Source organism: Pinus tabuliformis, chromosome 2_2 (assembly GCF_031772625.1).
Source record: "Pinus tabuliformis cultivar Carrire ecotype Pingquan chromosome 2_2, CPIR1, whole genome shotgun sequence".
Classification (NCBI taxonomy): domain Eukaryota; kingdom Viridiplantae; phylum Streptophyta; class Pinopsida; order Pinales; family Pinaceae; genus Pinus; species Pinus tabuliformis.
The window spans coordinates 15,104,273-15,122,350 of NC_142300.1; the positions used below are offsets into that span (position 1 = coordinate 15,104,273).

Here is an 18,078-nt window from a genome sequence, read left to right on the forward strand (position 1 = left end):
ATGTTAAAAACACATATAACAAGATTTTTTTTTTTTAATTTCAATTATGTTCTTTATGGTACAACTTGACTGGGTCTAATGATAAAAACATATGCTTTTTCTTAAAAAATCACAATTTCAAATCCAAAATGTATAGAATATGTACATCTTTTTAAAAATTAGTAATTAAATCTTTATAAAAAAAACTTAATATCTCCTTTAATTATTACTTCAAAAACTTATTATTATAAATATAAAGTTTATTTAAAATAAATATGAAAAGGCAAACTCATTTTTTCTCTTAAAATATATGTTATTATTATATAAATTTTATTTAAGTAGACATTAAATGACAAACTCATTTTTTCCACTCCATAAACAGCTTAATTCGTAATGTAACATGAAAACCAAGCGTGAGTGAATGATGTAAGAACCTGCCCAGGAAAAGGTCACTAATAACTTTTTGTATATTGACCTAATAAAAACTAACCTAACTCATAAAATACAAAGAAACTTATAAAATATGGTACAATCCTTAGAATAAAGATGTTACGTAGGGGACTACACACATCACCCTATCAATAATGGATATTTCTTTATCCATTATACAATATTCGAATGCCATGTAATCTGCATTGGAATATAAATGATAAATACACACTAATTTTCAAATAATGCATGAGGATCACATCAATTCTTCAGCGTCTTCGGGTCGTAGCAGGACGCTAGATGGAGGAAAGCAACAATCGCATGGTTCTGGACAATGACTAGGCATCTCCAATTTTTCACCATCCAAATCCTTGTTGAAATTGGTAGGTGCACCCTGTCATCATTCTTATTTTATTTTTAGTAAATGGCAAAATACTAACATGCCAACATAATTCTAATAAACATGATAATACATATATTTAATATAATTTAAATAAATATATAAAAAAAAAAATTAATAACCATATATTTAATATAATTTAAATAAATATATAAAAAAAAAAATTAATAACCAATTTTAGTGAAAAAAAAAAAATATTAATTTATTAAATTATAAGTTATTAATTTAAGTTTTAATTAATTGTTATTATTATTTTTAAATATTTAAATAATTTTGATAAATTTATTTGATAATTTTATTACGATATATTGTTTTATGAACTCAATTTTTATTTTTCATAATAAAAATTGAAAACAAGTTCTTCTTAAGATATAAAATAAATAAAACCTGTACTTTTGAGTCTTGCTATTTTAGACTAGAAAATGTTTTTCGATTTAATATTATATGTTTAAAACTTATGTTCGATATCAATGTGAGTTTATTAGCATCAGGGCAACACCTTTATTGCTAAGGGTTTGGTCTGTTTTTGATAGAGCAAGTTTATCTTGAGTTTGTGATAAACCCAATTTCAGCAAGACCTCTATCGTGGTGATTCTTGTGTTGAAAGAAAATGGCAAGTAGTTCTAAAATCAAGATTGATAAATTTAATGGGGCAAAGCTTTTGTGCTATGGAAGCTCAAGGTGGAGGTCATTCTTGTAGACAAATAACAGTGTTTCACCATGGATATTCGTACTATAACTATGGGTATGTCGAGAAAAGATTAGACAAAGTTGGATAGGAAGAAAAAAAGTACAATCTAGTTTTCTTTAAGATTTAGTGTTATTGTATGTTTTTGGGAGAAACTACAACCAAGGCATTATGGGATAAGTTAGGGACTTTGTAACAGTCTAAGTCCCTACTAAACATTTTTTTCCTTTAAACGATGATGTACCCCCTAAGAAAAATAATGGAGATTATATGACAAAACATCTAAATGCCTTTAATATTGTGTTAATTCAGTCATTTTCTATCGATATTAAAACTTCTAATGAAGACAAGTGTATTGATTTACTGTGTTCTTTGCCATAATCATGGGATAGTTTGGTTCTAGCTATAGGAAGTAATGCAACCACATTAAAGTTTGATAATGTGGTTTCAGCATGCTATCAAAAAATCACGGATAGTCAAGGCACAAATGCTTTATCTGTAAGAGGTCATTACAAAGAATGAAATAAAAAATAAAAGTTCAAAGGATAAATCTAAATCTGCAAGAAAATCCTTAAGCAAATGCTAGAAATGTGGTAAATTTCTGCACAAAAATGATTATAGATCTAAAATTGTTAATAAAAGGAAGGGATTTAATGGTGTTCCTTCCACAAAAGGGAAGACCTCTTTAGAGAAGGAGGGGATGTGTACTTGCTTTCATCAAACACACATGCAGATCATGATGAATGGTTGAACGACTCGAGTTCTTCTTTTCATGCAACTTCTCACAGAGAGTGGTTTTGTGAATATAACAATATAATGAAGGTGGTGGTTTCCTAGGAGATGAATCAACAACTAGAATCATAGAACAAGGAAATGTTGAGTTGTTATTCCAGGATGGAAAAAACACTCCCAAGTCTTTTGCACATTCCAAAGTTAGATAGAAACTTCATATCTATAGGTAAAATTCATGTATACATACTATGTTTGAAAGGGAAACCTGCAAAATGGCTTGAGGAGCAATGGTGTCGATGAGGGGATATCAAAATGGAACTCTATACAAGCTATTAGGGAGCACTATCACTAATGAGTGTAACAAATTTATTGTCAGTACGAGTGGAGATGAAGAAGAGAGAACCACGACTATTTATAGAGAAATGATAATGCTATGGCATCAAAAACTGAGACATATTGGAGAAAAGGGTATTCAAACATTACATGGTAAAGGTATGGTTGACGGTATGTTTGATTGCACACTAGATTTTGAATTTTGTGAAAATTGCACATGGTAAATAGAATCAGGTAAATATTCTTAGAGTTGGTAAATGAAATCTTAGAGTTGGTAAACAATGTTGTGTTTTGACCTATGTATGTTCCACCACTGGGTAAATCTATGTACTATGTTTCATTCATGGATGATTTCTTGAGGAGCACATGGATTTATTTCCTCCAAAATAAATCTAAGGTATCTGGTAAATTTAAAAAAATTAAGGCTCTTATGGAGAACCAAACAGATAATAATGCAAAGGTGTTGAGGATAGATACTGATGAATAGTTTTATGGTAATGAATTCGAGGAATTTTGTAAGAAATGTGATATAGAAAGGAAAAAAACTACTCCATACACACATCAATGAAATAGAATTAGGATGAATAAAGGAATGATGGAAAAGGAAAGGAGCATGCTCAATGAAATTTAATTAGGATATGAATTATGGGCAGATGTAGTTGATATTGCATGCTACCCCATAAATCGGTCACTCTCATTAGAATTGGTTGGAAAAACTCCACATGAGACACAAACCAATAAAAAACCCTTGGTTGTGATGCTTATGACAGGTTCCAAATTAAAATAGGGGTAAGTTGGGTAATAAAGCTAAAAATTTATCTTTATTATTTATAAATATGGTATAAAATGTTATAAACTTTGGAACCCAGTAACTAAAAAGATTGTTTGCAATCAGGATGTTATATTTAGAGAGGTTAAAGATGTTCCCGAATAGGGACACCTATCAAGAGAAAAAGAATTAGAGATAATAGAGTTTGAGTTGAAGGATTAAGAATTGACTCAACAAAAGGACATGAAAATTAAGAAGAACTTCATGCTCTAATATTGAGAAGATTGGTTTGCAAAAGAAGGAAAAAATAAAGTTATACTCCACTTCATTTTTTTATAGTTTTTCTTTATCTATTATTAATGGTGATCCCAAAATTGTTAGGGATGTAGAGGATTCTATTGATGTTAAACTCTAGAAGGAGGTTGTAGTTGAAAAAATGGTAGGTTTGCATAAGAATGAGGGTTGGGATCTAGTTGGGTTTCCAAGTGGAAGAAAAATCGATGGTAGCATATACATGTTTAAGAATAAGTTGAATGTGGATTGTAAAGTGGATAAGTACAAAGCTCACTTGGTAGCAAAGGGGTATTCCTAAGAAGAGGGAATTGATATTGGTGAAATTAGTTCCTACTGCGAAAATACTATCATGTTTCTTGTGTCTATTGTTGTTTCTTTCGATCTTGAAGTAGAGTGGATGGATGTGCAAACAACATACCTACTTGTGGATCTTGAAAAATAATTCTACATGAAATAGCGAGAACGTTTTGCAATGAAGGGAAAGAAAAACTAGTTTGCAAGATGAAAAAGTCTTTGTATGAGCTAAAACATTCTCAAAGGATGTGGTATCAAAAGTTTGATACTTGAATATTGGGACTTGGTTTCTCATGAAGCAACATTGATCACTATGTGTATTCCAAGTTGTTCATCATTTTATTTATATGTTCATGTATGTGGATAATATATTGTTGATTGGAAACAAAAAGAAAATCATCAAAGATGTCAAAACTCAATTATATTTGAACTTGATATGAAACATCTTCGTGTTGTAAAGTTTACTTTGGGCATAGAAATTGAAAGAGATTTGGAAAATAGGAAGCTCTAGTTGAATTACAAGAAATATGTTGAAATTATATTACAAAGGTTTAATATATAAGAATGCAAATTGATCAAGGTCAGTATTCCTATAGGTGTAAAATTATATGTAGATTAATGTCCCAAATAGAGGAAGAGGAAGAGGACTTGTCCGATGTTCTCTATGATAGTATTGTTTGTAGTTTGATGTATGCAATGGTTTATAGTAGACCGTATATGTCAAAACCAAGGAAGGACTACAAGACACCAATAGAAATGGTATTTAAGTATTTATGTATACTAGATATTATGGAATTTGCTACCAAAGAAGACCTTGACCAAATAGAGTGTTAGATATGCATGGCTTTGTTGACATAGGCTATGCTAGAGATCTAGATCACAAAAGATCGACAAGCGGTTATATAATTTATTAATTTGGAGAAACCAATTGGATGAACAAGAGATAACCTATAGTTGTGTTCTCAACTATGGAAGTTGAATACAAGGTAGCCACTCATACATCTAAGAGAGATATATGGTTAAAAATATTGTGTTTAGGTATTGGGTTTGTACAACAAGTTGCCAGGTTAGATTGTGATAGTGAAATTACAATATTTTTGGCAAATAACCCTAATTATCCTTCTAAGACAAAGCATATTGATGTTTAATACCACTTTGTTAGAGACGTGGTTGAATACAATAAGGTGTTGATGTTGAAGATTGATACTTTGAAGAATGTTGTTGATTCATTGACAAAGCCTAATAACGCTGCGAAATTCTCTTGGTATAGAAAAGTAATAGGCATTGCTACCTTGAATTGTTGATCTTGTTAAATTTGGGCCCCTTCTATGCAAAGGAAACAACAAGTGGGAGGGTGTTGGGAATATGTTATATTATTTGCACGTTAGACCAATGCATTTTATGTTGTGTTGGGTGCACTAAGAGGGTTGGGTAGGCCCTCTTTCCCTGAGGGTTTATGGATGAACCCCTCATGATAAAAATAATAAACATTTTTGGTTTGATTTTGGCCCTTTTCGGCCCACTATAATATAATTCCAATAAGGAGTATAAACTAGGTTAATGTATTAGGGTTTTGGATGCTACAAAATCCTATATATTGTACTGTAAATGGTGAAGTTAATATAATGAGAGTTAGAAGTGCAACTCTAAGATTTGTTCTAGGGTTTCTAAGGTAAATCTCTAATACCACATGTTAAACAAGAGAGAGAAACAACCAAAATAAAAGCATGCACATAAATGGATATTAGAGATTAACCCTAAAAACCCTTCCAAAAAAACCAACATTGAATAGATATCTATTAACTCTATCCAAATTGGTCAAGCCAATCCAACACCAACTAATCGAGGCATATTACAATGGAATATCTCAAGCCATTAAATAAGATTCATTATATTTAATATCGTGAGTTACATAATACCATAAACTCATAAACCACTAGTGATAAACCCAAAAATCTCTAACTCATGGTTATCTTACTACTTTATGATCGATTCAACATCAACCCAACACATATGACAATACGCCACATTATCCACATACCATGCATTCTTCAAAATTGTCTTAGTTGAAAGGAAAGGCACCACCAAAAATTCCTTATCAAACATGGCAACAAGCTCATTTGTACAAGTTTCTATAGAGGTGGCTACTTTTGTCACTACTTATTTTTAGCCCCTTTCTTATTTGGACATTGTGATGCATAATGATAACACTTATTACAAATGAAGCAATTATTTTTATTGAAGTCCTATGTGGCCAACTCGTCACTCTTTTCCTTACTCTTGGTGGGTCCTTTACCTATGCCCTATTTGTCTAAATAGAGCTAAATTCTCATCACCACTCTTCTTGCTAGCTTTTGACTCTATTAGAATCTCCTCCTATATGCAATCATCCTACAATGTTTCAAAGGTAGGAAAGTTCTCAAGAGCGTAAATACCTTTCACAAATGGTTCCCATGTGTTATAGCGGCTACAACCACCCTCCAAAAATTTGCCCTAAGCTTCATTTTGGAGCGTCCCTACCAACCTTTCACAGTAGCATGTCTTGCTTCGTCAAGTACACAAGCTCCAGTGATTTTCTTGCAGAAAGACAGCCTGTCGATCAAACCTTGATGCATTCCCCTCACAGGTTGTTCATCCGGACTTGGTCCAGCAACAGGCTGAGCAGCTCCTTCAAGAATTTGCGCAAATCTGGAGGGCAACCAGCCTTCCCTCCATAAATTGTGAAATCCTGAATAGCAGCTTGTTGACCCCTAGAATTGTGCAATCCCGCTGAGCAAGCTTCACCCAGAGAATTGCGCAATCCTTCCTAGCTAGGTTTTTCACCCCAAAATTTGCGCAAATCTAGGCAGAAGTTAGCTGCTCTACCCAGAAATTACGAAAATCTTCTGATCAGCCAACCCAGCGCCTAGCCAGAAATGTGCATTTTCTCCCAGCAGTTGAACAACCTCTTGCATGTGCAGTGGAGTTTACTGTTCCCTCATGGACCAAGAAAAATAGACTTGCATGCATGGGTTGTTTCTCCCAAGGCAGTATGCAAAGGCATCCCTTGTTTCAAGGATCTATTTTTTGCAGTTGGAGGTTACATGCAAGGATCATTTCAGAAACCTCCCACCAAGTGTCACTTTCCCTATATTTGTGGCATGCGCGTCACAGCATCGATTTTATCAAAACTCATCAACCGGATGTTGCAGAGCTCATTCCTCACATCAACCTTGCAACTTTAACATCCCACATCACATCTATGAGTTGTCGGCACATTCACCTCAGCTGTTTTCGGGTAAGCCCAATTTCCATGTCTTGTGTTGCATTTCTGGCACTTTTTGTGTTTTGCTTCATATGAACATTGTCTCCTTGATTTTAGTGAGTGCTTGTTGTCGTTTTGATACATACTAGCTTGTACTATCATCGTTTCATTTTTCATTAACATCTTGTTGTTATCGAATGCATGAAATTGTCTTTCACGAACGGTCGCCGATTCGGCGGCTCGCCTCACCCACATGCATGTTGTTCTGTTTTTTGAATCTATCATTCATCGTTTGCATGCACAATCATTCACTTATGCTTACACTCATTATCGCCATGCATTTGCTTTCACATTCACGTTCAGTCGCCCGTCAGTGAGTCTGGGCAGCCTCGGCTCGGACTATGCCTCACCAAGATAGCATTGCACAATATTGGGAGGGAAGGCTCTATCTTCCTCTCCAGAAATGCACATTTCTGCCCAGGAGCTATTCTCTAGGCTTGCTTTGCGCAGATTTGAGGGACAGTGACTGCTGACCTAGAGAATTGTGTAATGCAGTCACTCAGCCTGCAACCATTGCCAGCTGAGATTGTGCATTGCACAATTCCAATAGTCAGTAGCCAGACTGGATTGTTTATTGCGTAGTTCCAGCAGTCAGTCAGCCTCCCAGCAACCCAAACTCTGCCTTGCGCATTTTTGGCACTCAGTCTCCCGACCCCCCGGCCGAAATTGCGCGACCTTCATGATCAATGACACAGGTATATTGCAAGTCAGTTCTCAAGTTCATTTTGGTTTTCGACTAACAGATTGCTTTCCATGAGTGTTTCCATGTCTCCAGGTATCGCAGGTGTTCATCTTCCTCTCAGCAACATAGGTACAATGGTTTCCAGGAGAGCAGAGTCAAAGACACCGTTCAGAGCACACTTGGGGATGTAGTCGATCAAGTGTCTATGAGCTTGCCTACTCACAAAGACATCAAGTTGTTCGTAGACAAGGACATCAAGATGTGATGGTCGTAGCATCACAGAAGCAACATCATGAACAACAACTGAAGGCAACATACCGAATGCAACGAACACAAGAGGAAGGTAGTTAACGACACGGAGGCAGAACAAAGTTGCAAGCTCAAGCGGATCCACTGATGATGAAAGACAATTTGGACACGCAAGCTATGAGGCGACGACGCGACATGAAGATCGCACGAAGACAGAGAATGGAATAAAGAAGGAGTTGCATTTGTTGAAGCAGCAACTCAAGGAAGAACATGAGTTGCACAGACAAGCGAATGAGTTGCGGCAGGAACTGGAATAGCAAGGGGCGGAACATGCACTCACAGATGAAACTGCATCCGTACAAGTTATAGATCCATCCCAGCAGTTGGCACGAAGTAGACATGGTGAGCAGTGTTGTTGATCGCATGCAAGGGATTCAGCAACATTCATGTCATTGTTCACACGCATGCAATCCAACCCATTCAACACAATCACCAAGGCGAAGACAAGAAGCAAGTCCAACTGGCGCTGAGCATGTAGTCGACAGTTGATGCGCATGACCACCAGCACACACTGGAAGATCAACACAAGCACTATGCATTAGTGTGTTGCTGGTTTGGTTGCATCAAGAAGACCATGCGCATGCTAGCAAACGAGTTGGATGAAGGAGCCACACTAATGCACCCGGATGCAACGAAGGCAAGAGTTCGCTTCAGCAAGATGTCACCATGGGGTGCATGCACACCATCACGGATGACCAAGCTTGGCATCAGCTCACCACCTTCACCATCACAAGCATGTCAAAGAGTTGGTCTCACTACAACGGGCCGAGTGTCAATGATGTCTTGCATGGCTTGCTCAAGCCATTTTGTCTCACATAAGCACATGTGCATTGCAATGTAACGTCGTATCAAGTGGAAGTTCAAGTGTCAATAGTTGGATGTAACAATCATAGAGTAGATGAAGAGTCATGAGGGTAGATGAATTGTCACAAAGGGGAATGTCAAGGGTCACCCCACCCTTTGCTATAAATAGAACCTCATAACTTGTTGTAAAGGCTTTTGATCAGCCAAGCTTTGATAGGAGTATCTTAGAGAAATATTGGACAATATTGTAACGAGCCTTGGCTTCTCCAATGTGCAGAGCTAGTACATCTCTTTGGAGGAGCAAGTAGTTGTGGCTGTAACGTTCCACTATTGGAACTAGTGGTTGGACATGGATGTATTGTATGACTGGAACTTACACTTCTTAATATAACAAGAGCTAGCATGTTTCATGCATATGTTGTATTGTATTCTATGCTATCTGGTTTACTCTAAATGATATATGTATTTTCTTTCTTATGCATGCATGTATATACTATTTTGTATAAGTATGTAAGAATCTTTCTTAAATGTGTTGTTGATTTAACCATCATTTTGGATTGCTCGCTAACTTGCCTTCCATGTTGTGATGTATCTTTGCTCGTTTGTTCCCTTCCAAGCCGAGTGCTATCATAGGTTTCTAAGGGGCGAACTCACCTCACCCTCAGTGTGTTTGAACCTCTCATGCACCTCCCTTGTCTTACTGCAGCTGTCACACCCTTGCTACCAACAAAGACATATTACTTGCCTCTGTGTGAAATCGTGGTCAAGACATTACCGTACAACCCATTGTTGGGACTCCTACACCAAACGGTTTGAGGTCTAATTGGGGCTTCTTACCCGGGAGATCCCCTTACATGTTGGTGGGTCCAGCACCATCAAAATTTTGGCACTAGAAGGAGGGCCAGATGATAAGTTGAGTCCTCACATCTGTTTTGAATCTCTACATGTCTATCATGACTAACTACTGAGTCTCTCTTTCGGAGAGCATGTCTTATGGAAACGACTTCATTATCTCGGAAAAGCTCTTAGATAACTTGTCACACAAAACATATGATGGTGGAGGCCACGTAGCCTTGGTTAGGCACGCGGTCGGCATTGTAGGCTCATGCGAAAGACATGGATTCTTTGAAGAATACATGAGTTGTGTGTTGTTCGTCTACACGCTTTGAGGGCACCCAATGCACTAGTGTGCCACGCTGCCCAAAAAATCTATTCATTCTCTTGCTCATCTGGTTGCAAATATAGACCGTGCTTTCAATCACTTTGACCGTAAAGCACTCAACAAAGAAATTATGAAATTACGAAAAGCACCTGATGAATCCGTTGAACAGTTTCACACACACTTTTGTAATCTTGTGTACCAATTCCCCAAAGATGATATTGATTGGGAATTTCTCAATAGGAGATTTGAGTATCTTCTTTACATATCTGAATCCCCTCGGCCCCACCCCACCCCTTGGGGTGGGGGGTATCATTTTTTTTTTCACGTCAAAAGGCTCTTATGCCTTTTTTCCGCAATTCTTGAAATCACTTGAATCTCGCTCATACTCCGATGATGGAACTGCGCAATCACGAGCAGGCACAGTCGCTGTCACAAGTGATTGTTCGCCTTCACCTCATCAAACAGCTCCACCACCGCAGAGTGATGTGGGAGATCATGCACATACCTCTGTTTAATTGTCACGTCCTCCCACCCCACCTGCTCTTGATATCTGGGCAGATCTAGCCTGAAACCCTATTGGTTGTCACGTGGATTCGTTCCCTCAACCTCTGTCCTCATGTTCTATTGATCCTCCGAATTGTACTGTCTTGTGTTCTTCCATTCCGAACTCCTCACCTATTGTGAACGAGGATCAAGTTGTCGACAAAGTTGGTGTTATGCAACCAACCTGCACCATCATTCATGATGAGTGTGTGCAGGAATCTAAAGAAGAACTCACGGTGAAGGATGACTCCCTTCTAGCTGCGCCTCATCCGCTTCATCCTGACATCCCTTGTGATTCTGCCACTGTTGATTTCCCCTGTGAAAACCCATTTCTGGATGTTTCTACTTTCAATCATTCACAGGACACGTCGGATGTCAGTCTATCATCACAGTGCAGAGAGGACACGTCTTCCTACGGAAATACGTCCAATCTGTCATTTGTCACTTCTAAAAACACGGAGGGTCAACATCCTTGCTTCTCATCTACCCCTCTGCCCGATTCATCAAATCATGTGGATGCCGACAAACATCATAAATTTTCTGATCTTGGCTGTCGTGATCTCTCTACTTCTTCATCTGATCACGATGTTGATTCAATCATTGTTAATTTATCTAAGACACTGGTCTACAATGATATATCTGTTAACGAAGTCGAAACCCCACAGACTGTCGAGGCACTTTAGCCCAAGCTGATGGTTATGTCAGGCCCTCGTTCTCCTAAGGTTGGTTGCACTCCCTGTCAGGAAATTGTTGAAACACTCATGGCTCCTCATCACTCTCTGCTTTGCATTAAAGATCAACCAAACACCCAGATTTCACTTCCTCCACTCGAACTACACAATCCCATTGCTCATGCGTTGGAGGAATCTTACACAGCAAGCACACATGCACAACATAAGTGGTCTACCTTTCTCACATTTGCTTGCATGTCACAGTCAAGAGAATGCACACACTTAACATCTGCATGCAGTGTAGCACAACACCATGGAAACTCCATAGAGTGCATGTCATGCACTTTCACTCATCTCTATTATGTGGTCGCTTGTAAACTCAGAGTGTGTTTGTCTTCACTATTATATATTTCTTGTTTGCTGGTTCACATAGCTGTCTTGTTCGCGAACCATGCCTTCACCAACATGGGTCAACCAATGCATCGGTGGCTGCATTGGAAGTATCACTTCACGTGAGATGGCCCATGCACTGTTAGCTTAGGAGTAGGAGTAGTGTTTGCTTTCAGTATGTTTTCTTGCATGCTTGTTTGCTTACTTTCTTTGTTGGTTTGTTCGCTTGCTTGCTTGTTTTCTTACTCGCTTTGCTTTCACTTTTTCTTCTGCTTCTGCTTTGCTTTGTTGTTTTTTTTCTTGTTTTTTTCGTAGGTTAGTTTTGCATGAAACCATGTATGACTCTTGAAACAAGCTGGGTAAAGTATGAGAGGACTTGTACAACTATCAACATTTGGTTATCTGTTGTCTGCTCTCTTATGTAAGAACTTGTTGTCTTCAGTCCATGATACATCAATGGAAAATATGTATTGTTCGAAGTGAACCTTGGTGAAAACACAATGCTTGCGCGCTCACTAGTATCACCTACTCTAGTCGGTTGTTTTTGGGTTAATCCTTGTCAGCTCAATCAAGTAGAGTAAGGTGAGGGGGAAAACCTTAACAGGCACATCAGAGGTATAATAAACTACTTCTCTGTAGGAACAACCTCTTCTGCTCTCAATAAGTTGAGATCCCTCTTCCGCCTTTGAAATGAATAAGTGTTATGCACATCTATGAAGATAAAAAATGAAAATGTGAAAAAAGTTTGAAAAAATGAAAAATGAATAACACAAAAGAAAAGAAAGGCTTCCTGCGCAGAGAGGTGATGCAAGTAACTCCGCTAGGTTACTGACCAGGCTCGCCGGCAGCAAAGCCATGCTTGTGTTCCTATGTGACTGTCGGGATACTGTCTAGGCTTGCTCGCAACGGAGCAACACTAGAGATGAAACTAAGACTGTGACGACTATACTGCTTGTGCACCAATATACACCTCAACCCTAATCAAACAACTGTGTTGACTTGGCTTGGAATGTGTGTCAATCGACCAATAGCGTGGCAGATGCTACATCTTACAATCAAGCAAGTGTGGAAACCAAGGCGAATTGAGAACTAAACAATACTTCCGGAGGTGTTAGACTTGTTTTTCACGAACAAGGTCCATTTAGAGAGCTAGAGTTCTACTAGTGCGTCGCCAAGTGTTGTAGCGGCAACAACCACCCTCCAAAATTTTGCCCTAAGCTTCTTTTTGGAGCCTCCCAACCAATCTTTCACAGTAGCATGTCTTGCTTTGTCAACTACACAAGCTCCAGTGATTTTCTTACAGAAAGAATCCCTGTCAATCAAACCTTGATGCATTCCCCTCACAGGTTGTTAATCCGGACTTGGTCCAACAGCAGGTTGAGCAACTCCTTCAAGAATTTGCGCAAATTTGTAGGGCAACTAGCCTTCCCTCCAGAAATTGTGCAATCCTGACTGGCAACTTGTTGGGCCCTAGAATTGCACAATTCTACTGAGCAAGCTTCACCCAGGAAATTGTGCAACCTTCCCAGCTGGGCTTCTCAACCCAGAATTTGCGCAAAGCTGGGCAGAAATCAGCTGCTCTGCCCAGAAATTGCACAAATCCTCTGAGTAGTCAACCTAGCTCCCAGCCAGAAATGCACATTTTCTCCCAGTAGTTGAACAACCTCTTACATGTGCAGCTGAGTTAACTGATTCCCTCCGAGACCGAGCAAAACAGACTTGCATACATGGGCTGCTTCTCCCAAGGCAGCATGCAAAGGCATCCCTTGTTTCAAGGATCTATTTTTTGTAGTTGGAGGTTAAAGCAAGGATCATTTCAGAAACCTCCCACCAAGTGTCGCTTTCCCTAGATTTGTGGCATGTGTGTCACAACCTCGATTTTATCAAAACTCATCAATCATATGTTGCAGAGCTCATTCCTCACATCAACCTTGCAGCTCTGACATCCCACATCGCATCTAGGAGTTGTCGGCACATTCAGCTCAACTGTTTTGGGATAAGCCCGCTTTCCATGTCTTGTGTTGCATTTCTGGCGCTTTTTGTGTTTCACTTCGTATGAACATTGTCTGCTTGATTTCAATGAGCGTTTTCTATCGTTTTGATACATACTAGCTTGTACTAGCACCGTTTCAGTTTTCATTAACATCTCACTATTATCACATGCATGAAACTGTTTTTCACGAATGGTCGTCGATTCGGTTACTCATCTCACCCACATGCATGTTGTTCCATTTTTTTAATTCATCATTCACCATTTGCATGCACAATAATTCACTTATGATTACACTCAGTATCGCCATGCATTCACTCATTTGCGTTCAGTCGCCCGTCGGTGAGTCTAGGCAGCCTTGGCCTGGACTCTGCCTCACTAAGACAGAATTGCGCAATCCTAGGAAGGAAGGCTCTGTCTTCCTCTCCAGAAATGCGCATTTCTGCCTAGGAGTTGTTCTCTGGGCTTGCTTTGTGCAGATCTGAGGGACAGTGACTGCTGGCCTAGAGAACTGCGCAATGCAGTCACTGAGCTTGCAACCATTGCCAACTAAGATTGTGCATTGCACAATTCCAGCAGTCAGCAACCAGACTGTACTATGCATTGTGCAGTTCCAACAGTCAGTCAGCCTCCCAACAACCCAAACTATGCCTTGCACAGTTTTGGCACTCAGTCTCCTGACCACCTGGCCGAAATTACGCGACCTTCATGATCAATCACACAAGTATGTTGCAAGCCAGTTCTCAAGTTCATTTTGGTTTTCAACTGAGAGATTGCTTGCCATGAGTGTTGCCATGTCTCCAAGTATCGTAGGTGTTCATCTACCTCTCAGTAGCACAGGTACAATGGTTTCCAGGAGAGCAGAGTTGAAGACAACGTTCAGAGCACACTTGGGGATGCAGTTGATCAAGTGTCTATTTGCTTGCCTACTCACGAAGACATCAAGGTGTTCGTAGACAAGGACATCAAGATCTAACGACCGCAGCATTACAATAAACAACATCATGAACAGCAGTTGAAGGCAGCATACCAAATGCAACGAACACAAGAGGAAGGTTGTTGACAACACAGAGGTGGAACAAAGTTGCAAGCTCAAGCAAATCCATTGATGATAAAAGTAACTTTGGAGACTCAAGCTACGAGGTGACAATGCGACATGAATATCACGCGAAGACAGAGAATGGAACAAAGAAGGAGTTGCATGTGCTGAAGCAGCAACTCAAGGAAGAACATGAGCTGCACAGACAAGTGAATGAGTTACAACAAGAACAGGAACAACAGGGGGCATAACATGCACTCACGGATGAAATTGTGCCCGTACAAGTTATAGATCCATCCCAGCAGCTGGCATAGAGAAGACATGGTGATAAGTGTTTTTGATCGCATGCAAGGGATTCAATAGCATGCATGTCATTGTGCACACACATGCGATTCAACCCATTCAACACACTCACTAAGGCAAAGACAAGAAGAAAGTTCGACTGAAGCTGAGCATGTAGTTAATAGTTGATGCGCATGACCACCAGCACACACTAGAAGATCAGCATGGACACTATGCATCAGTGTGTTATCGGTTCGTTTGCACCAAGAAGACCATGTGCATGCTAGCAGACAAGTTGGATGAAGGAACCACACTAATGCACCCGAATGCAACGGAGGCAAGAGTTCGCTTCAACAAGATGTCATAATGGGGTGCATGCACACCATCACAGATGACCAAGTTTGGCATAGTCTCACCACCTTCACCATTAGAAGCATATCAAAGAGTTGGTCTCACCAAACGGACCGAGTGCTAGTGATGCCTTGCATGGCTTGCTCAAGCCATTTTGTCTCACATGAGCACATGTGCATTGCAATGTAATGTCGTGTCAAGTGGAAGTTCAAGTGTCAGTAGTTGGATGTAAGAGTCATAGAGTAGATGAAGAGTCATGAGGGTAGATGAACTGTCACAAAGGGGAATGTCAAGGTCACCCCACCCTTTGCTATAAATAGAACCTCATAACTCATTGTAAAGGCTTTTGGTCAGCCAAGCTTTGATAGGAGTATCTTAGAGAAAGCTTGGACAATATTGTAACGAGCCTTGGCTTCTCCACTGCGCAGAGCTAGTACATCTCTTTAGAGGAGCAGACGGTTGTGGCTGTAATGTTCCACTATTGGAACTAGTGGTTGGACATGGATGTATTGTATAACTGGAACTTACACTTCTTAATATAACAAGAGCCAGCACGTTTCATGCATATGTTGTATTGTATTCTATGTTATCTCGTTTACTCTAAATGATATATGTATTTGCTTTCTTAGGCATGCATGTATAGACTATTTTGTATAAGTATGTACGAATCTTTCTAAAATGTGTTGTTGGTTTAACCATCACTTTGGATTGCTCGCTAACTTGCCTTCCATGTTTTGATGTATCTTTGCTTGTGTGTTCCCTTCCAAGGCAAGTGCTATCACAGTTTTCCAAGGGGCGCACTCACCTAACCCTCAATGTGTTAGAACCTCTCATGCACTTTCCTTGTCTTACTGCTACCATCACACCCTTGCTACCAACAGAGACATCTTACTTGCCTCTATGCGAAATCGTGGTCAAGGCATTACCGTACAACCCACTGTTGGGACTCCTACACCAAATAGTCTAAGGTCTAATTGGGACTTCTTACTGGGGAGATACCCTTACATGTTAGCAGGTCCAGCACCGTCAACACCATGAAACTCAGAATCCATTTAGTTCCATTTTCATAAGCCATGCCTTTATAATCTTCTTCCCAACTTGTACAAGTTGAACACAAATTTGTGTGGCCTTCATAGGGTAACTAGTAACTAAATGTAATTTGGTCATCTCTATGGCTCTAAGATTATTCTACAATATCAACTCCATGTTTATTTTCTCTCTCTAATAGAGTCTAACTACGACATCGAACATTTCATTTTCTATATTCGTTTCAAATAGGTGAGAAATTAATTAATCCTTAACTACATCCATAATCATCCACTTGGTCTTCACTTCCTTTTACTTGTGACATGTCAATTGATATGGATCTGTAAGTGAAAGCACAAGATCCTTGACAATATCCAAAATATCATTCTCTTATAATAAGAGTGTAACTTTAACTTTCAAAGGCAAGAACTTTGAGGTGTCAACCAATCTGTCCTTGACTCTAAGGCCAGCTAATGTCACCTAAGGTATGTTATTCTCCAACCTCTCATATCTAAAAATTAGTCCTTGAAAAAAATATTGAAACACTCTAACTACTGGTACTTTTTTTCAACAATTCATTGGTTGCTTAAACCTTTGAGAATCTCAAATCGAAAGAAGTTCTAATGCCATGTGAAAAATTCACAAACATAGGTGATTGTTGTCCTATAATATTAATTAATAAATAAGTTGTTGAATTTAATTTAATGCCAAAATTAATTTCATATCATAGCATCAATCACATAATAGTTGAAAATATAAATAACATAACCATAAAACAATTTCACATGCACAGATAAGTAATTTATCCTTCAAAACCAACTTTGCGTTCCTTATTCAAAACTTACAAGGAAAAAGGAAACCTCCATAATCTATTAAAACTACAATTGCACAATTATAAAAATCACCTCAAGCTAAGGTATATGGCCTCTGGAGAAAGTTTGACTTGCACATAAAGGAAAAACAACACTTGTACAACCTGTACAGTTGTTGTATGGATCTACTATATAGATCCATAAGATTGTAGAATTTTACTATATCGTTGATTTTCCTAGTATACATTATTTTCTCTCCTTTGACTTCTTAACCTACTCAATTATTTACTATAAACAATACATCTCTATCTTACCTTATCTATGTTTTTCTAAAAACCCCTTGAAACAAAACTAATTAGATTTTAAAATATACAATTAAAATTAAATATAATCTAAATTGTTAATATATTAAATACACTTTATTAAATTTAATAATAAAAAAAACATAAAATATTTCGCTTTATCCCAGATAAATTACAAAATTTAGTAACCTCTTTTTCAAACTAATCAACCATATAATAAATCAAACCACTTCTTCAATATTCACATTAAAAAAAAAATTCAAAATATACTCAAATTACCCCTATTTTGAATTTTTCCCTCTTCATTTCATACCATATTTTAAATGGTTTACTATCAATTTCATCGTATTAACTCCATTTTATTTACTTTGTATTTTACAATTATTTTTCATTTTTCATTTTAAAATCAACCATATAATAAATCAAACCACTTCTTCAATATTCACATTAAAAAAAAAATTCAAAATATACTCAAATTACCCCTATTTTGAAT

General features: G+C 38.2%; 1 protein-coding gene across 10 annotated transcripts in view; it reads right to left on the reverse strand.

Annotated features, from left to right (window-relative positions):
- The window catches only part of LOC149191306 (protein STAY-GREEN homolog, chloroplastic-like), a 49,701-nt gene that overhangs the window by 16,045 nt on the left and 15,578 nt on the right, over window positions 1-18,078 (reverse strand). For 2 of the 10 annotated variants that reach the window (XM_089404163.1, XM_089404159.1), the window contains exon 5: window positions 357-802. The exons of the other annotated variants lie outside the window; for them this stretch is intronic. In XM_089404163.1, coding sequence (XP_089260289.1) covers window positions 665-802 — 138 coding nt within the window. In that variant the 3' untranslated portion in view covers window positions 357-664. Of the gene's footprint in view, window positions 1-356; window positions 803-18,078 lie in introns of those variants that run through there. 10 annotated transcript variants of the gene reach the window in all.